The sequence below is a fragment of the Brassica napus genome, unplaced genomic scaffold, assembly GCF_020379485.1.
Source record: "Brassica napus cultivar Da-Ae unplaced genomic scaffold, Da-Ae ScsIHWf_363;HRSCAF=573, whole genome shotgun sequence".
NCBI lineage: Eukaryota > Viridiplantae > Streptophyta > Magnoliopsida > Brassicales > Brassicaceae > Brassica > Brassica napus.
Window position 1 is genome coordinate 231,196 of NW_026016444.1, and position 19,808 is coordinate 251,003.

The 19,808-nt window shown below is 33.3% G+C and overlaps 3 protein-coding genes across 6 annotated transcripts; 2 read left to right on the forward strand and 1 right to left on the reverse strand.

Annotated features, from left to right (window-relative positions):
* The first annotated feature begins 5,540 nt into the window (after positions 1 to 5,540).
* LOC111213012 (arabinosyltransferase XEG113) lies at positions 5,541 to 9,207 on the forward strand. Its single transcript, XM_022714674.2, has 13 exons — positions 5,541 to 5,882; positions 6,318 to 6,632; positions 6,718 to 6,923; positions 6,998 to 7,103; positions 7,190 to 7,446; positions 7,543 to 7,678; positions 7,752 to 7,846; positions 7,940 to 7,993; positions 8,073 to 8,186; positions 8,264 to 8,362; positions 8,447 to 8,566; positions 8,645 to 8,731; positions 8,811 to 9,207. Exons 1-13 carry the CDS (start codon positions 5,708 to 5,710, stop codon positions 8,976 to 8,978), a joined length of 1,932 nt encoding a protein of 643 aa, XP_022570395.2. The 5' UTR covers positions 5,541 to 5,707; the 3' UTR covers positions 8,979 to 9,207.
* A 646-nt stretch (positions 9,208 to 9,853) lies between these two features.
* On the forward strand, positions 9,854 to 14,834 carry LOC111213011 (protein Brevis radix-like 1). 4 transcript variants are annotated; one of them, XM_022714672.2, is made up of 7 exons: positions 9,854 to 10,623; positions 11,101 to 11,188; positions 12,203 to 12,346; positions 13,353 to 13,747; positions 13,943 to 14,072; positions 14,181 to 14,473; positions 14,538 to 14,834. In XM_022714672.2, the coding sequence occupies exons 3-7, from the start codon at positions 12,230 to 12,232 to the stop codon at positions 14,614 to 14,616; spliced, it is 1,014 nt and encodes a 337-aa protein (XP_022570393.1). In that variant the 5' UTR covers positions 9,854 to 10,623; positions 11,101 to 11,188; positions 12,203 to 12,229; the 3' UTR covers positions 14,617 to 14,834. The 4 variants fall into 4 exon arrangements, with proteins under 4 accessions (XP_022570393.1, XP_022570394.1, XP_048630467.1 ...); XM_022714673.2 differs by having other exon boundaries at positions 11,107 to 11,188; XM_048774510.1 differs by lacking the exons at positions 9,854 to 10,623; positions 11,101 to 11,188 and having other exon boundaries at positions 11,671 to 12,346.
* A 195-nt stretch (positions 14,835 to 15,029) lies between these two features.
* On the reverse strand, positions 15,030 to 18,388 carry LOC125603622. The gene is made up of 3 exons (XM_048774511.1): positions 18,086 to 18,388; positions 16,847 to 17,023; positions 15,030 to 16,768 (listed from the first exon to the last, which is right to left on the reverse strand). Exons 1-3 carry the CDS (start codon positions 18,149 to 18,151, stop codon positions 16,547 to 16,549), a joined length of 465 nt encoding a protein of 154 aa, XP_048630468.1. The 5' UTR covers positions 18,152 to 18,388; the 3' UTR covers positions 15,030 to 16,546.
* Positions 18,389 to 19,808: the final 1,420 nt, after the last annotated feature.

Here is a 19,808-nt window from a genome sequence, read left to right on the forward strand (position 1 = left end):
TCCTAGATAGCTTATGTATTAAATTTTAGTAAAATTTATTAGTGTTATTCAGGGCCGTTTCAAATTTTATATAGACCCTTTTCAAAAAAGAAATAAGATCTTTTTTAATAATTTAAAATAATTTAGACTTTTTTACAAACTATCATTATAATATAAAATAAATACATCAATTTAATTATTTTATATCTAAATAATACTATTTTCTAGTTTTAATACAAAATCATTGAACTTGATTATTTGGCATTTTTCAATGCAAATTCTTCAAACTTTTTTCAGTTTTTTTTTAACGTTTATTATATTCACAATCAGAAATTATAATCTATAAATTAAATAGAGTAACAAAATCTGAATAGTAATTAAACAAAAAGCTATATACTCTTTGATTAGGCAAGATACTCTTTTTTGCTTGTCGACAAAAGTTGTAGACTAGTTTTTTTTCTTTGTGTGCTATTTTTTTATCAAACAATAGTGAAGAAAATATATCTTGTTCGCCCAATTTATAATCACTAATTGATAATTGTTTCCTAAACATAATCAAATTAGAATACTAACTTTCCGTACTACCATTAAATATTCAAACACACATCAACAACTATTTCTTACTTTCAAAAATATATAATTGACATAAATACTAATTACTTCCTAATTTATTGCATTTTTAGTTGGTTATATAAACAAAATAAAGAGTTGTAATATATATATTTATTGGTTATAAATACGAAAATTAAATTCAAATATACTTATTCTGACTTTTTTTATAAATATATGTTTTTAAATTTTTAATTTATAACTATTACTAAAACAAAAAAAATTATGGACCCTCTAAAATTTTGGATCCTATTCGACCGTTTCAATTGCACGTGCTAAAAGACAGCCTGCTGTTATTCGATCGAGTTTTAGGTTAACAAAGGTTATCTTAAAAAGGTTCTTAGCAGAACCTGTTTTATTAGAAAAGGTAATATTCTCGACAAAATTGAGCTGTATCTTTACAGGTAGTACTTGTGTAGATGTTTGATAGCGATTCGTATAACATAAATATCGTGGTTATACAACAAGAATATTAACATATAAAATGATACATAAATGCGAGTGTACCATCAATACTAAAAAGAACACTAGCTAGTAGAAGAATTAATAAAAGTACATAAAGATATACACTTTAGCATTTAAGGAAAAAAATTCCTCCAAAAAAGAACACTTACAACAAAACGTAGAAACTAAGAATTGATATTTCAATTCATCTCGCAGTTTTATTTTTATAGCCAGACTATATGAGAATTCTTTTGTTTTAATAGTAATTTTTGTTGGTCAACTTTTTACAACTCTACTTTTAGTTTATTATGTTCAAGTATCTGGTTTCAGTGATTATATTTTATATTTGAGTTATAATGCGATTCAATTATTTTGTTCCTTCATGTTTAAAATGCCAACCTGTTATACCAGTTGGTACCTTCTTTCTGTGCAATACAATTGGAAATATAATCTAGGGTTGAAAAATAAGATATTTTAGATTAACTATCGTGGATCGAGGTGGACGTTGGACATAACACTTTTTCTTTGATGTTGGATTTGGCAAAAGGTTGGTAATGATATGATACATAAATGGAACTTGTACTAGGTTATTAACAAGTTGGTGCCAACTATGTCATAGTTTAATTAACAGTAAAACAACTATATCATATTTAGTATTCAATATGAATATCAAATATTATAATATTCTGACAAAAGGTTAGTTTCAATATTCTAGTTGTTCATATAATATGTAAAATGTTTGTTTACACATATAAATATTTTTGAAGAGTTTTGTTTTATTCTAAACACTTTTATAGTGCTTACAATTCATTAAACCCCTTAAAAACTGACAATCACTTTTTAACAAAATGTAAATATTTAACCAAAATTTTATGTTTATTTCGAACTAAATGAGATATCAATTATTCATTCAAAACTTTATGTAAATAGTTTCTATTTTTATTTTCTAACTTCTACTCATTGTATCAGGTACGTAAATGTAACATTAATACCACCATCAGCAGCAAGAGAGAATCTTCACCGGCAAACCTTGTGTGTTGGCCAAGTTTTTTTGTCACAAACCATGAGTGTAGACCAGTAAAGTTAATTAAAACTTCTAAATCTAGCATGAGATAAGAAACTTTATCGGCTGGAATGGTATATAAGAGAAGTAGAACAAAATTGGAATGCTCTTGTTCATAAACTTTATTTTTCATATGAAATTTCTTTCCTGTTTATGTTGTTGTATTTGAAAGTGATAAATAAAATTTATTATATGTATTTTTGTGGTGTGTTTTTGCATGGAATAGAGAAAAAAGCTGTTCCATTCATTAGTCCAAAATCTTCATAAGCTCTATACATGATAATCTTCCATGTAGCAAATCCATGTTCTCTTTTGTCATCTGTTTATAGAAATATGATTCTTATGCGATGAAACATCTTTTGTGAATAAAATTATAATGGACATATTGGATAAAATGTTGTCAAGATTTCTGATTTTTTTTTGTTTAACTACATAATGGACAATCTGTTTTATTATAGTACCCATTGAAATCTAATGATTAGTGTCAGTTTGAATATGATGACCTAGCTTCTTTGATGGATCCATGAAGCATATATGATACACAACATGAATTAGAAATTATAATAAAACATTACGTAGATTTTTATGTGAATATACTTGTGTAGATAAATGATCGTGAATACAATCGCATGTGCATGGTTCTTTGCTGAGAGAGAATAGTGGAATCAGATTAAACAAAACTATAGATCATGCAGGTTCTGTTGATTTTTGGTGGATATCAGCCAGACTAATCCTATTGACATGCACTATTCTATCAATGATTGTTAAGAACAAATCTCTGAACAATCATTTTGCGATCATCCTTAAAATTTCAAGTGCGAACTTCAAGATAGAGTCATCTTTTCTCAAAATAGAAGGTTCCATTACTTAATATAATCTTTCTTGAAGGGCCATGATCCTGATAGAGAGAATCACAAACATAGGAAAACTATAAACATGATTCGATACTGTTGGACTTGAGTTATAACCAAATTTAACGCCAATGGGCCGTAAGTCAACTACGGTAGATGCTAGCCCATTATCGCTGAAGCCTGATTGCTCTTCTTCTTGGACGATTGTATTGAGTCTATTGACTGTATATCCTAATTATTGTTCGATTTCACTGATGATTTTTATTTTTTGGTGTAAATGTTAAGAGTCACTGATGATTTTTCTCACTTCTCTTTCTGAAACCGTTGTCAAAAAAAAAAAATCTCTTTCTGAAACCATAAGAAGTTATCACAAACTCACGTAATATCCTAAATTTTTAACTTCTAAGAATGCAAAAAAAAAAATTATTAATAGGTAGGTAGATTTCGTTTTAATATTGGGTTTATTAAATCCTAAACTACATTTAAATTTGGACTTATTTGTGGAATAGTCATATTTTGAACACAAATTAGGTGAATGACAATGATTGACATAATACAATGTGAGATACTTATATTCCAAACTGTATCGTTTTGTCTATGCGCTTAACAAGTTTCCACTTACAAGTGAGAGAGTAGATGATGTCGTATTTTTTGTGGTATATTTACAATCACATATGGAAACAAAGTGCATGTTCCAGATTTATTTACCACTTAATTTTAACAAAGTTTAAAAAAAAATATATACGTTTTAAAGTAAAAAAAATATTCAAAGTACGTAATATCTGTGAATGTATGTGAAAATTTGAAAGCTTCAAAGTTTACATTCCATATAAATAAAATAGTATAGAACAACCATAGCAATGATTTAGTACCAACGAAATAACATATTACATAAATGTGTATGATTACATGGAAATAGATAATGCTTACCCCAACGTTCACCTAAATCTTGTATAAACAAAATTCAAAACACTAATCACTAAACCCTAGAATAAAATATAAACTATAACCTAAATATCAAAATGTGCAAATACTACTTATAAAACATTATTAAAATAGAATAGTAAAATAAAACTATCCATATTTTGATGAGTTAGGGTTTATATTTCCTTTTAGGATTTAGTGATTAGTTTTTTAGGTTTAGTTTATGTACGGTTTGGGTTGACGTTTAGTGTAAGCATTATCTCATTCCATGTAATCATAGACATTTCAAAATTTGAACAATATGCTAGTTCATTACAAAAATATAAACCTTAAATCCAAATAAAATGGAACAAAATAAATAGCATAATACATATTGGTGAAATTATGAAATGAATATGCTTGCATTAAAGAAGTTAAATGCTAACCCCTACCTCAACCTCCACCTTCTAAATACTAAACCCTAAATCTCAATCACTAAATCCTAAACCCAATTATAAACTCCAAATTCAAATATAAAATTTAAATCCAAATAGAATGGAACAAAATAATAGAATAATATTTATTGGTAAAATTATGAAATGTCTATAATTGCAAATAAAAAGTTAATGATGTCTCCAAATTCAGATTGACTGTAGATAAATAGATGAAGATTAACGACATTAGAGAAAAAGGGTAGAAAAAACAACATCGTATGAATATCATTCCATCAACATCACATCACATTATATTTGTTTTATTTGATATGTGATAATAAATTATATTCTATTTATGTTTAATATATTATTTCTCTTTACAAAATTTTATACACATCAATATAAAACATATGTATACACCGATACAAAACTCATATCAACAGAACATGAAACAATAACGAACAAGATTGAACTCTCTTTTTTAAGCATCAAATGAAATATAACATTGTATATAGTATATTTCAATGTTAATAAACATGGCAAATAAGGGAACAATCAAATTTGAAAGAAAGACAATATATTCCATTTCATAAAATAGTATAGAAATACATTCCTTGTTCATCTCCTTCCTCGTCTTCGAACGCGAAATCAAAACTTACAGGTTTTAACGTTTCGTCTTCACTCAATTGAGAAGATGGATGCACGGAGCCGAAACGTCGTCGACCCAGGTGATACTCCTCGCCGCATCGGCTGTAACTGCAGCGATGAGCTGGCGGGTTCAGAAGCAAAAAAGATTGAGATTTTGGAAAAAAAATTTGATCACAAAATACTCTCAAAAATCCCACATAGACAATTTCATCAACAATCTCACAAATCTGAGAAAAAACATATTCACCTTCTCCAAATTAAAAAAAAAAAATTACTTGCAGATGGTGATTGAATATCAAAGAGCCAAATATTAAGAAATTTTATTTTCTTTTTCCTTCGGGTTTCACCGATGGTGTTGAGGAGCAAAATAGAATTATTATACAAAAGTGAATCCGTATATAGATGTACTAGGGAAATTGGTTATGTAGCTAATTAGTGTTTTTTTCATTGTCATACAACCCAATTTTCCTTTAAATTTTATGTATTTGTTAATTTTAAATCCTAGATTTCATTTTGTAACACTTTATTATGTATCCATTTTATACACAACATGTCCACTATGTTACTTGTGGGGACTCAATGTTCAATGATCAAGCTTAATAATAAACAAACACCTTAATAATTTTCAACAGTAAGGCTGAAGAAGAGAAAACAACGAAAACAAAGTTGACCACACTACCTAACGATCAAATCGATCGAAGAAGAAGACAAACCCCAAAACGAATTAAACCTTTCTGTAATGGAGAATTGAGAAACGAAGAGCAGATTGATTGAGAATGGTGGAGGGTTGGCGAAATGGGTTTCGCGAGGCGACGAACTCGAAGCCTCTGTTCGTGACGATCTACGCGACGGTGATCATCGGCGTCCTCGTCTCTTCCTTCTACGTCTTCTCCGCCATTTACTCTCCCACCAATGGCTCCACCTCCTGGCTCTCTTCTCCTCCTCTCTCCAGTAACCTCTCTGTTCGATTTAAAGTTGAAAACTTTTTGTTATGGGTTCGATTATTAGGTTGATAATTGATGCCTAGCTTAGATTTATTGAGCTTAGGTGCTCTAATCCATTGGTTCTTCTGATTGTGATTCGAGCTCACCGTTGACTTTTAATCTCAATGTTCGTTTGAAACAATGTGAGATGGGTATTGAGTTTTGATCACTTTAGTTGATTCTCATCGCAGCTTTTGTATATGATCAATACTGTACTTGGATCTGCATCTACTAGCATGCGAAAGTTTTTGTCTTTTTTTTTTCTTTAAGTCTAGTGTTCTGCCATTTGAATGTTCTTATGGTATCAGGCTAGATAAGCTTTGCTTGAGCAGCAAGAAGTTTCAAGTTTTCTTCTTTTTGGTTTATTATGTACAATGTATTCATGAGTTTTTTTTTGTTGTAGCTGCTGGAAGAATCCGCCAACATCCACAAGAAAATGTGACGTTTCAGTCACCAGTTGTACCACCACCACCACGGGCACTGCCACTGCCATCTCCGGAGGAAGCTGAAGGCAAATCATTGGGTAAAATCTGGGTGTCTCCTCCTCGAGACAAGAAGATGCCACCTCTTGAATCCTTTAAGCTGACGAAAGAGTTGTTTGGGGAAAGAGTGAAGGACAATGTCATAATAGTCACCTTTGGGAACTATGCTTTTATGGATTTCATCTTGACTTGGGTTAAACACTTGACTGATTTAGATATCTCCAATCTTCTAGTTGGTGAGTTTTTTTTTTCACTTTCCTATGTGTTATTGTCAATTTTCACTAAGTTAGTAACTTTATGTTATGTGGGGATTATTTATAGGTGCAATGGATACAAAGTTATTAGAGGCTTTGTACTGGAAAGGCGTTCCGGTGTTTGACATGGGAAGCCATATGAGCACAGTGGATGTTGGGTGGGGCTCTCCAACGTTTCACAAAATGGGAAGAGAGAAAGTTATTCTCATAGACTCTGTCTTGCCCTTTGGTTACCAGCTTTTAATGTGTGACACTGACATGGTGTGGCTCAAGGTACTGATTCAAGACACAATCAATACTTCCTTGGACCTTGATAGACTCTCTTCTGATAATTACTTATGTGACAGAACCCTCTCCCTTATTTGGCTCGGTACCCTGAAGCTGATGTTTTGACATCAAGCGACCAAGTTGTACCTACAGTGGTAGATGACAGTTTGGATATATGGCAACAAGGTAAGATCTTAGGTAGAGACATGCATTGCTCTCTAATCTGCTCACACGGCTACTAACTGTTCCTTCTTTTTCTTGGCCTTTGTAAGTTGGTGCTGCCTACAACATAGGAATATTCCATTGGCGGCCAACAGAACCTGCCAAAAAGTTGGCAAAAGAATGGAAAGAAATGCTCTTAGCTGATGATAAGGTTTGGGATCAAAATGGTTTCAATGAGATTGTGAGGAAACAGCTTGGTCCATCTGTGGATGGTGACAGCGGACTCTTCTATGCTTATGATGGGAATCTCAAGGTTGGGATTTTGCCTGCTAGCATCTTTTGCAGTGGTCACACTTACTTTGTTCAGGTACACCTTTCTCTACTTGCAAGTTCATGTTTTGGTAGGTTTTTAATCTTCTTCTTTTGTGGACAGTCCAATTTACTTATCTTTTCTGTTGTATAGGCTATGTATCAACAGCTCAGGCTAGAACCATATGCGTTGCATACAACGTTCCAGTATGCGGGTACTGAAGGAAAACGTCATAGGCTTCGAGAGGGGATGGTCTTCTTTGACCCACCAGAATATTACGATGCTCCAGGTAAAATAAAATACCATTAATCTTGTTGATTGGTAAAGCTAAAACCAATGTTGTAAACTCCAACTCAACGCAGGAGGTTTCATTTCGTTCAAACCATCTATTCCAAAGAGCTTGTTACTAGACGGGAAGCATACCATTGAATCACACTTTACCCTCGTTAACCACCAAGTACGCATCTACTAACCTAGCATCGTCACTGGGAGCTATATGTTAACTTGACCACCTTTTAACTATACATCTACCTTTGGTCTACTTTGATAGATGAAACAGATCAGATCAGCTCTAGCCATTGCGTCTCTACTAAACCGTACACTAGTGAGTCTAGTCAACAGCTTAAATGCATATTTCCTGGTGCTGCTGATTGATTGGTTGGTCTCTCAACAATGTTTTTCAGGTGATGCCACCAATATGGTGCAGGTTAGATAGGCTGTGGTTTGGACATCCCGGTACTCTTGTTGGATCTATGACCAGGCAACCATTCATCTGCCCTCTTGATCATGTCTTTGAGGTAATATTGTTGAAGCATGTCAATATTCTTTCTCTGAAACTGCCTCCTCATAACACACTGAAGTATTTCATTTACAGGTCAATATCATGCTAAAGGAGCTACCGGAAGATGAGTTTGGCCCTGGGATTGGTATCAGAGAATACTCTTTCCTAGATAACCCAGCATTGCCAAAACAAGTAGCATAAGCCTTCCTATGTATTGTTGTTTTACTAATCAATCATTACATAAATAAAATCTAAGGAATGACATTGTTGTTACAGGTTAAAGAGTCATGGCTTGATGTTCAGCTTTGTCAAGAAGGAAAAGAAGGATGCGAGGCAACGAATATCACAACCCCCTCTGGGTTTCTTAAGTTCCCAAAACGGAGCAATGAAGATACGGTAACTACATATTTGTTTCGCTCTCTATTGCTATGGTTGGCTTTAGCCTCATTGCTTTGTTTTTGTGGTCACACTCAGTTCAAGGCGATATTCTCTTCCTTCAACGATGTCAAAGTGATCAAGTTCTCTTCAGTTGAAGATGCTTTCACTGGTTTCTCAGACAAGGCAAGTAGATCTTTTGGACCGTGGAATATTCAGACATGTTGTAGAATCTGATCTGAGATAATCTGTGGTTTGTGTGCAGGGGAGAGAAGAGAGATTCAGAAGACGGGTGAAGAGGTATGTGGGGATATGGTGTTGTGAGGAGAACAAGACTCCGGGACATATTTACTACGATATGTACTGGGACGAGAAGCCTGGTTGGAAACCAGTTCCTCCACAGACACCAGAAGAAGATCATCCTCCTGTTTGATGCTCTGACCAACCCACAAGAGACAGACTCCAAGAAGGAGAAGAATCTATACTCGGTTTCTTGAGTTACAAGGAGACCTAAAAGAGCTTTTTATTTATTTTTTACGGCCTTTTACTACTGTAAAACTGTTACTATCTTCTGGTTCTTTTAGTGTACAATCATAATTTAGGCATGGACACAAAGAAAAGTTTTTTTTTCTATATAATTTATCTCTATTTTGTTCCAACAATATCTTATTTAGTCGTCCAACTTATTAAATTTACTAAGTGTTTAAATTTTAGTCAATTCTAGTCTATTTGGTTTGTGTTTTGAGTGGTAGCTTTTATTTTTTTACAGTAACTAAACTATTTTCAACTACTCAACAATTCATAAATCCAAACTGGTGTTTCATCACCAACATATTGTACATTAGAATGAGAACTTCAAACATCTTGTATAAGTTTGTCTATTGTTGTAAAAAAAACAAAAAAAAAAGTTTGTCTATTGTTGTGTTCTTTGCTTTTAGAATATGTTAGATTATAAGAGAGAAGAAGTCTTTGCATTGTTAAATCTTTTCCATGTGAAACAAGACTGACCATTCTGTCATTATAAACTCTATTTTCACCGGTTAAGAATAATTTGTTAAGAATATTAATTTGAAAACTGTAGAGTTTTCACCAGTTGAATGGTAGTTTCACTGAATCAAATTTGAAATAAAATTGATGATGTTAGTCAAAAGAATTAAATAAGTTATATTTCATGAATATCTAATTGTTAATTTTATGCTTAAAATAAAAATACTCTATGCGTAAATGGTAATGTGTCACTAAAGATGTTTGTCTTGCCTAATTTCTGATGCAGAAAAGTAGTTGATTTTACTTTAAATTTTCATTTTTTGGACCCTTAAAATCTATTTAATGAACTTTTTAATGATACAATCGGTTTTAAATTAACTTTAATAAAATAAAGTAAAAAAAAATACAAGAGAAAAAAAATGAATGAAGAGACGAACAAAAAAGACCAACGTGATGCGACCGTTCCCTGGGCCTGTCAAAGTCTTATGATTCGTGCGAACCGTAACCCGACCCGTTTGAACCATCATCAACCAATTATAAATGGCCACGTAACCTACTTCCTGGTCACGTAAGAGATCCCCCTCTCTCTCTTTTCTCCGTCACCGGCAAAACACCATGGGCCCTCGCTGCCGTCTCTTCTCGAGACCAAATTTCATCGTTACTACTCAAAAGGTATCTCCGTCAACTCACGGCGAAATCACATAAACGCCGTCAAGTACCTATTTTTCTCCACTTATATAAATGACCCACGGTCCGTCTTCTCTCTGTCTCTCCGTCCTTTAAAACAAAACCCGGAGCTCCGTACCAGTTCCCGGGTAACCCGCTTACCCGGATTCCTGCCCCGGATGTTTTGAATATTTATTTTGGGTTTATTCTACTATTTAAAGGTCCTCTCCAAGAAGAGAATATTGCTGCTCTCTTTCTCCATCTTGATATTTTTTTATTTAGAGCAACTTTGCTTCAAGAGAGTGACAAAATATTTTCAGATTTTTTTTTTATTTTGCTCCAAGAAGATGGAGTGATCCGGTGAAATGGTTAAGTTCAGTCTGTGATTTCTTCTCCCATTCTTGCTCATCGCAAACCGAGCTAAGGTATGTGTTCGGTTTACTCTGCTTCACCATATAAAACTTGCATTCTCCTTTGTTGTTATATATCTTAATTCACTGATTTTGAGTCTTGGTTTTCTTTTCTTTACATTCCATTGTTTTTGTTTACTCTCCTGAATTAATGGCCGATCAATTACCTTAAACTTAGTCCACCTTTCCTCCATTGTAATCGAAAAAAAACCAGAGTTTCCTGGAAAAAATACCATACCACTTGAGTTAAAATTCGTCATTCAAAAGTTTCATTGGTATTGACTACTATTCATACTACTTTACTTTTGCTTTTTTACTCGACAGAAATAAAGGAAAACTTGTCGAATTTTTATTTTTAATCTCCAATAAAAATAAATAAAAGACATTCATCAATCATCATAATCAATTACGTCGTCCTTTTGCTCCCGCATTTACTACTCACTGCCTATAACGCTGCTAAAATCTCTGTTGCCTTTGATGGGCTATTTATAGGAACAGAGCTCAATAGCATCATTATAAAAGCAAATCCTCAAGTAAGTTTCAGATAAACACGCTTAACCTGCAGACATCGATACAAAAGGTAGCTACTAGTATAACCTTTCTTTGTAATTCGTGACACTTATATTCAATTTTTCTTGACATGCATTAGATTGGGCCTATCATCTTCTTGGTTTTAGCTCTTTCGTTTTCTTCAAACATGTGACTGTTAAAAGATTCCATTTTGTTGCAGTCACGTAAATAAATTCGTGTGTCTCTGTCTCTTTCAGTTTTAGATGATGGACACGAGGGGATCAGGAGATATTAACTTTGTTTTTTTTCTTACTACTTATAGAATTATATATTTCTATAAACATATTTATTTTAAATTTTCATACCCAAAAATGTTTATTTAAATGTCAGAAACTTCGGCTCGCACCTCGCATGAGAAATAAAAAGAGAATATACAAGGGAATGGGTCTTTACTTGGTATTGCTGCACAACAAAGCATTTACACACCAGTTTTAGCCTCTCTATTTAGACCACTTTCTAAAGAAAATATAAATATTAATTTCTTTATAATTTTTTTTTCTGATACCAATGCTTGTCTCTATCATGTTCACATTTCAAAATATTTTTATTATTCTAGAAAGACTATAGTTTGGATCTATCAGGTGCTTTGGACAATCCTTTGAAAATACTTTATTTTTTTCTCTAGGGTCCCTCTCCTCTCTGATCCCTAAGTTAATCTTTGAACACTTTTGTCTTTATCAAGATTATTGCCCCTAATTATGAATCTTCACTGCTTGATTTTTTTAAATAATATAACTTGTATCCGTCTCTACTTTCCTTGATTTCTTGAAAAAAATTCAATATTATTATTTCTTAATCTTTGTGGGTTTAAACAACATGAAAAAACAAAAATTTCTCAACTCATTGTGTCGAGTAGAAATCCTTAAACAATATATTCTCTTCTCTGTGTTCATGTAACCTATGTTTTCACCAACTTTTTGCTTATTTGATGAATTAATTAAGCACTACTCTTATTTGATGACCATTGGTTTAAATTGTTATGTTTTTTTAACACTCTGTTTACATGGTTTGTGGGGCTTAAAAGGCAGAGCGCATAAAGAAGAGTGCAAAGATGTTTACTTGCATAAACTGTACAAAAACATCAGACAGAGACGATGAGGATGAAGATGGAGCGCGTGGGAGCACCACTCCCAACACTAAAGAAGCCGTTAAAAGCCTAACTACACAGGTCTTTCTCTCTTTATCTTTCTCAAGATCTATTCTTATGCCCTCTTTTATCACTTTATCTTTGCTGCTTTTTTTTCTTCTAATTGCTTTGGTCCTTAAAACTGTTTAACAATTGTAGTGAAAAAAATAAAGTGTCTGAAAATCCTTTTTCTTTTAAAATGTTAAACAGTTCAAATTAGGCTACTATCAAGTACAAAAGTATAGAGTTTTGAGTACACAAGATAGTTAGATGTGTTACTGTTGTTAAGGCTGCAGGTTACAGACAAAATAGAGGATCTTTAGACAAGATCTTATGCTGATGCTACATCACTTCCCCCCTGGAACCTCTTACACAACTCTCTTTAATAGGTTGTGTCAGTGTTTTTTCTCATCTATATGTGACTTGACATAAAAGGAAGCAACAATTAGTACAATAATTAAAATAAATCTAGTAAAATCTCAGAACTATGCATTCAAGGATTACGGCTGACGATTTGTGTGGATGATGTTTTATCAAAATTGATTTTGAAAAAGGTTAATGAAGTCACGCCTAGTTGTAACATGATTTTTGCTTGTTATTGAAGATTGATCTTATATACTTTCCTATAACAAACAATCTCTAGTGGATTCTTATCTAGACATGAGAAAAAAGAAAGAATTTGTGGTGGGGCAACTATATAGTATAAATCAAAAGAACACAAAGAAAAGAAAAATAAACAGAGAGTGTTATGATTATGTTTCTATTCATGGAGAAGACAAGATGAACTATATTATATGTTTCAAATTATTATCAGATCTCCTAGCTTTATTGATGCTCTTTTTATTAATGATTATAGTAGACTCCTTTTTTTCCTTAGTTGGCATAAAGAAAAAATATATCTTCTTGACGCATTTTTTTCATGGCAGAAGACTTTATTGACTGTTTGTTACATGTTCTGTCCAAAAATATTCAATGTGGTGGTCCTGGTACTATGTTATGTGCTTATGATTTTACTTTAGTTCACTTCTTGGGTATGAATGCTATGCAGATCAAAGATATGGCGTCAAAATTCTCTGGTGCTTCTAAACAATCCAAGCCACCATCTGGCTCCTCAAGCAGCAACTTGAGGAGAGAGCTGAGAAAGTATCCGGATTTCGATGCTGCATCAGATAGTGTTCCATACCCTTATATGGGTGGTGGAAGCACAAGTTCTACTCCTGCTTGGGACTTCACAAGCTCCTCTCATCATCAAGGAGGACGGGCAGACTCAAAATTCACATCAATGTATGGTGGTGAACGCGAATCCATATCTGCTCAGTCTTGTGATGTGGTGCTAGAAGATGATGAGCCAAAGGAGTGGATGGCTCAAGTAGAGCCTGGTGTTCACATTACATTCGTCTCACTTCCCAGTGGGGGAAATGATCTTAAACGGATACGTTTCAGGTATATGAAAGCCACTCTCTTCACTCAAAAAGTCTATTGGACGGTTACAAGCTGGTTTAGTTAGTTTTGTGTGTCACTAGTGATTTAGATAGTTTGAAAGCCGGTTTAGTTAGTTTTGTGTGTCACTAGTGATTTAGATATTTCACTTCATGACATGAGACTGAAGCTAAGACATTACTTGTGTCATTGTTGAAGCCGGGAGGTATTTGACAAGTGGCAGGCTCAGAGGTGGTGGGGTGAGAACTACGACAGAATAGTTGAGCTTTACAATGTTCAGAGATTTAACCGGCAAGCCCTTCAAACCCCTGGTAGATCTGAAGATCAGGTAAAAGCATCATTCTCTAGATTACATGCCTTGTTCTCTTGAGCCAAAAAAAGAGAGAAGGGTTTGAGTAGTAATCTCAACATTGACATGTGTTTGTTTCTTCTTCAGTCACAGAGAGATTCAACATATACAAGAATAGAATCAGCAAGAGAAAGCAGAGACTGGACTCCAAGACACAACTACAGACCTCCAGGAGGAGGAGGAAGCAGCATCCCACATCACTTTTACGGACCACCAATGGACGCAGCAAGAATCACCACCTCATCTAGGGACGACCCACCTTCTATCAGCAACGCTAGTGAAATGCAAGCAGAGTGGGTCGAAGAAGACGAGCCTGGGGTTCACATTACCATCAGACAGTTACCTGACGGAACCAGAGAGTTACGCCGTGTCAGATTCAGGTAAAACTAATCTCTCTTAGTTAGTAACTTGATCACCAAGTAACCGTTTTCTTTATGTTTGTAGTCGGGAACGGTTTGGGGAAGTGCATGCTAAGACATGGTGGGAGCAGAACAGAGACAGAATACAAACACAATACCTCTAAGGGTGGGGGGAAAGAGAGAGAGAGAGACCAATGTTTAATCTTCTTTAACAAAACATCGGTATACAAAAAATGAGAATGTGATATGAACACAAAATGAGAAGAAAATTTTGTTTTTAGAGGCTTGTAGTTTAGTTTAGTTCTCGGCGTTTTGACAGATGTGTAATTTTTCAGACAGATGAGATGAGGTTTTTATTTTATTGATTCATTCAAAAATGATATGGGTAGATTGTTTTTTTTTTAATTCTTTTTTTTTTGCTACTAGGGTTTTAGCAGATAGCTTTGAATCTGTAATGGCGTTGTTGTAGTCACCTCATGTGCTTCAAGTCTTCAACTAAGGCTGTGATCTTAGTTCTTTCTAAGACAAAATGGGAGATGAAAATGTAATCTATGCTGTTACGGTAGCTTGGAACGGAAGGAAAGTTGTGTTGTTTGTGATGCAAGGTATTATGGGAATTGTGAGCATCAGCTTATTAATTAAACGAATTATAGTATATTTTATGGTCCATAGAGCATGATCCTTCTGGTTGTTACCTTTTAACTGCACTAAATGAACATCGATTTGCAACTTCGTCCTGATGGATCACCATGATAAACAAATGAACAACACTTTAGCTCTGCATAGTATATAACATACAACATGATTTGATTTGATTTGATTTGGGTCGATGTTCATGTCAACTGTTAAGTAACAAGATCAGTATTAGAACGCAATGCTTCTCTCTCTTCCTGATCATAAGACAAAGCTCATGTCAACTGTTATTTGAAAGAAGCAAACACTTTAAGGATAAATAAATAATCTTAAATTCAAGAATAGCTTAAAATCTAGTAAAGAGAATTATAATTGAGAAAAAGACTATGAACATAGAGCAGGTTTTGGCTTAACCTAATGATGTGGAGTTCAGAAGATTAAACTTGAAATATAGAAAACACGCATGTCTAACCATTGATTTTGAGCCTAACTCGTTGGCATCTCAAGAAGAAAGCAGCATATTATGATTGGCATCACAATTCACATCTCTAGAGACCTAAAAGCAAAAGTGGGCCAAAATCTGATATGATAACTGTAACTCCCACATCGAAAATCATCAAAAATGTAACTTGATATATAAAGGTGTAAATCCATCTACAAGATCGTCAATTGGTGGTAGTAGTTCTTCGGGCTGATCCCTGGGGTTATTCTACACTTATCAATTGACTTTTTGAATTAATTAAAAAAATTATGAAAATAAGTTTTCATATTTATATATCAATACTATTATAACAAGATTTTTTAAAAAAATTTACCCTTGACTTTCTAAAGAATATTACAACGAGTGCCATTGTCATTTATTATTGATGAGACAAAAAAATAATTTTGATCAGATAATTGGGGCTATATGAATATCATTTTCATTCTTAATTTGATATAAAAATTAAAAACCAATATAGTCAACATCACATTAATATATGGAAACGTGAAAATATTATGTGCACTGTCTCTATCTCTATGTAGTATACGTTTAACACAAACAATCCACTACTCGGCTTTGGTGATAATTTTAGAGATGAGGTCTCCTAAACAATGTCCTCTAGCAATTGTTTAAACAAGTTTGCATGTGAGATTTTTATGCAAACGGAGCAAATTGATGGCTTTATACGTGTTATAATTTTCTACATGTTTTTACAAGTTACTTTTTTCTACCTATGGCATAAACAACTTTGCACTCAGAAACTGATATGATGGCCTTATATCATAATCTTATTAATGTTTTTAAAACTAGTACTAATTATCACGGTGATAAACTATGTCTTGATAAGGTTTATGTTTGATGATCTTAACCTCATAAGTAATTTTTGGTTGACATGGGATTAATCGAAGTAACCATCAGTTTTAGTTCTTCAGAGTATATAACATACAACATGATTTGGTTTTGACCAGCATTGGTGGTCTTTAGATTGTACCAGAAGCTTTGCATTCTTCTAGTAGATTAAGCATGTGGTGTTCAGGAGCACTAAGAGATGGTGAGAACCGACGGTTGAGATTGCATTGGCTAGTCAGCGATGGTTTTGTCACAGAGCCATTAGATTCTACATCTACTCCATCTTGAGCAATGGCCAACTCGCCTCGTCTCCTCATTGAAGCCAACACTCTCTCTTTCCATATTCTCCCATCCTGTGCTTAAGAGAAACAGATAACCATTTATTTTCTTTTTCTTGGAAGTTAAGAGAATAGATGAGGTAAAGATCATACATTGAGAATGGATGGCTCAGGGAGTGGACACTGGATGGGTTGATCATTGTCCAAGGGCTCAATCGGGTGTTCCAGCGGTTCGAACTCTGTTGCTACTTCGATCCCATGAGTTGAATCGGCTAGGTTATTAAGTGAAGCAACAAGATCAGTATTTGGAGGCAATGCTCCCCTGTCATCCTGATGATTAGACAAGGTTCATGTCAACTGTTATTTGAAAGAAGCAAACACTTTAAGGTGAAATAAAGAATAATCTCAGATTCAAGAATAGCTTAAAATCTATTAAAGAGAATTATATAACTGAGAAAAAGATTATGAACACAGAGAATGTTTTGGCTTAGACTAATGAGGAGGAGTTCAGAAGACTCAATTTGAACCAAACTAATTAGCATCTCAAGAAGAAAGCAGAATACTAAGAATTCGTGATGATAGAGAGGAGGACGAAAACGAAAACTTTGGAAAAAACAGAGATATAGACTGAGGCCCAAAAGCAAAAGTGGGCTAAATATGATATGATCAATGAAGCTCCCACATCGGTAATTATCGGAATAGTGATTTAATATATAAAGATGTAAAACTCATCTTTTGATTGTCAATTGATGGGTAGTAGTTCATTTGGCTAACTGCCGTGTGTTATTCTACTACCCTCATCAGTTGACCTTTTGAATTAATTAATAAATTTATGAAATGATTTCTTCTATATTTTTATATGATCAACTAAAGTAAAACTAGTGTTCTAGTAAACTTTAAAAACTTCAAAATTATAACAGAGACGCAGAAACGTTTATCAGAACTCTTTGTTTTAGTAAGGTAGTTCAGACACAAACTATTAGGTAAGTAAAACCACAAGATTTTACCCAAAAAAAAAGTAAAACCACAAGAAAATGGTTTCAGCAACATACAGAACTGATTGCAAACTACATTAATAGATTGACTGCAATAGTAACATATAACAAGTAAGATCAAAACAGCTCCTAACATCAGAGTTCTGGCTTGACATCAACACAATGCAGATAGCATCAAGACAAGACAATTAGGCGGTAACAACTTCAAAGGCGTATAACAAAGAGAGACCGAACTCAAGAAACAAATCTAGCAGAATGTTCCATAAAACTTCACCTTCAAGAGCAAACTATGAAAAGACAATAGATGGAACAAAAAAAAAGGCTTTTCTTTGAACCAAAAGAGACACATGAAACTTATACTGGAATAAGACAAGCAAATAGAGGAAAGAGAGCCTACGATGCCATTTTGTGTTCTCCTATGGCCGCTTCTACTAACAGAAAATATGGAGAAAATGCCCACCATGGTACTGATTTGTTTTTTTTTCTTCTTTTGGTTAGAACTCTGATTTTTCAGTTTTGTGGAAAACTATATATTCTTAAGTCTTTGAAATTGGTTTCCTTGTCCGATGGGTATATAGATTCTCCAAAGCACCAACGCAGAATAACAAAAGCAGCCACAAAGATGGCTTCTTTAAGTCTCAAGAATATTGCAGTGGACTGATGATTAAATGGTTTATTAGCTCTTTAAAACTTTAAGCTTTGCTTGGCTTCAACAGATTCTCGGTTATGGCTTCTTTCTGTCTCACTCTTGTTTTCGTTCGACTTATCTTGCTTTGAAAATTCTATGTATTATGGATGATTTATTGGCAATATGAAAATGAAATATTCCCCTTGTAAGCTTATAAAAAATGATGTTTTCTGATTCATTTCAGCTTATTAAACTTAACAGAGTAAAGTATTAATTCAATTCACATCGAGAAAACCACAAATCATACTAGTAGCAGGATTGTTTTACTTGATAACACTTAGAATAATTAATTGAGAAAAGCATCTATCAAAAACTTGACTAATTCTTTCAACTTAAGAAAATACTCAAAATAGGCTATTTCGAACGTAATTTTTTTGAAAGGGTTTATAATTCAATATTATGAAGATCTAGGATTTGAATGGTTATGGAACCCTAAGCTGGTTCTATCTTGCTGGGAATGAAGCATTTGTCATGTTCTTCACATCTTGAGCTAGTCACTATAGAAGGTCTCTGTTATCAAGTTATTTTGATGACATTGGTTACTTTGATCCTAAGGTAGTCTAGTCTTGTTGCTTTGGTGTACTTCAAATGAACTTTTGTTGCTGGATTTACTGCTGTGGTTTAGGTTTGTTGTATCTGTCATGTTTCTCTTTTAGTAGGGCCTTGTCTCCCTTTTAATAGGGCTTTGTCTCCGGGGAATTAGATTCCGCTGGCTCTGTGTATCACTCATGTATCCGATCTCCGAATCCATCAATGGTTAATATAAATTTTCAGTGTTAAAAAAAAAAGAAGATCTAGGATTTAAATTTCGATTATTTTCGTAATGTAAAATAATATATATTAGTTTTCCATTTTAGTATATATATAGTTATTATTTACCATATTCAATGCATAAAAAAGGAAGTGATTTTTTCGTTATTTGTTTTCTTTTAACGATTTTTTCCTTTCTGGTATAAATATATCTATTATTTACCTTATTTAATTAATGCATAAAAGTGATTTTTATTTAAGTTTTATTCCTTTTTAACAAGACTAGTGATTTTCCGGCGCTACGCGCCGGATCCATGTGTTTTATTTCTAAATGAATTTATAATTTATTTTATGGTCTTCGTAAATAAAATATGTTTAAAAATATGAAGATGGAAATAAGTTGAAAGAGAATGACATTTTGTTTCCAGTCGAGATAAGAGCAGATGTTTAGCGACCATAGGGTGAGACAACCATAATTATATAATCACCATATAGTATACTTTTTATTATGTTTAGCGACCGTAATGTATTTTATTTTTGAAGTTGCTTAGTTCAAAGTGAAATAGCATAAATAGTTGTGACTGATCAATTCAATAAAAGTATAATAAAAAGCAGATAGTTGTAACAAAGTTAATTTAGTTAAAATTTAAACATAAAGTAAAAATGATGTTCAAGAAGGATA

Coding starts and splice junctions, on each gene's coding strand:
- LOC111213012 (XM_022714674.2), top strand. CDS start 5,708: ATGGTGGAGGGTTGGCGAAATGGGTTTCGCGAGGCGACGAACTCGAAG. Junction 5,883..6,317: donor CTCTTCTCCTCCTCTCTCCA/GTAACCTCTCTG, acceptor TTTTTGTTGTAG/CTGCTGGAAGAATCCGCCAA. Junction 6,924..6,997: donor CTGACATGGTGTGGCTCAAG/GTACTGATTCAA, acceptor CTTATGTGACAG/AACCCTCTCCCTTATTTGGC.
- LOC111213011 (XM_022714671.2), top strand. CDS start 13,224: ATGGCAGAAGACTTTATTGACTGTTTGTTACATGTTCTGTCCAAAAAT. Junction 13,748..13,942: donor CTTAAACGGATACGTTTCAG/GTATATGAAAGC, acceptor TCATTGTTGAAG/CCGGGAGGTATTTGACAAGT. Junction 14,474..14,537: donor TTACGCCGTGTCAGATTCAG/GTAAAACTAATC, acceptor TTATGTTTGTAG/TCGGGAACGGTTTGGGGAAG.
- LOC125603622 (XM_048774511.1), bottom strand. CDS start 18,151: ATGGTGGGCATTTTCTCCATATTTTCTGTTAGTAGAAGCGGCCATAGG. Junction 17,024..18,085: donor GGAGAACACAAAATGGCATC/GTAGGCTCTCTT, acceptor TCTAATCATCAG/GATGACAGGGGAGCATTGCC. Junction 16,769..16,846: donor CTGAGCCATCCATTCTCAAT/GTATGATCTTTA, acceptor TCTTAAGCACAG/GATGGGAGAATATGGAAAGA.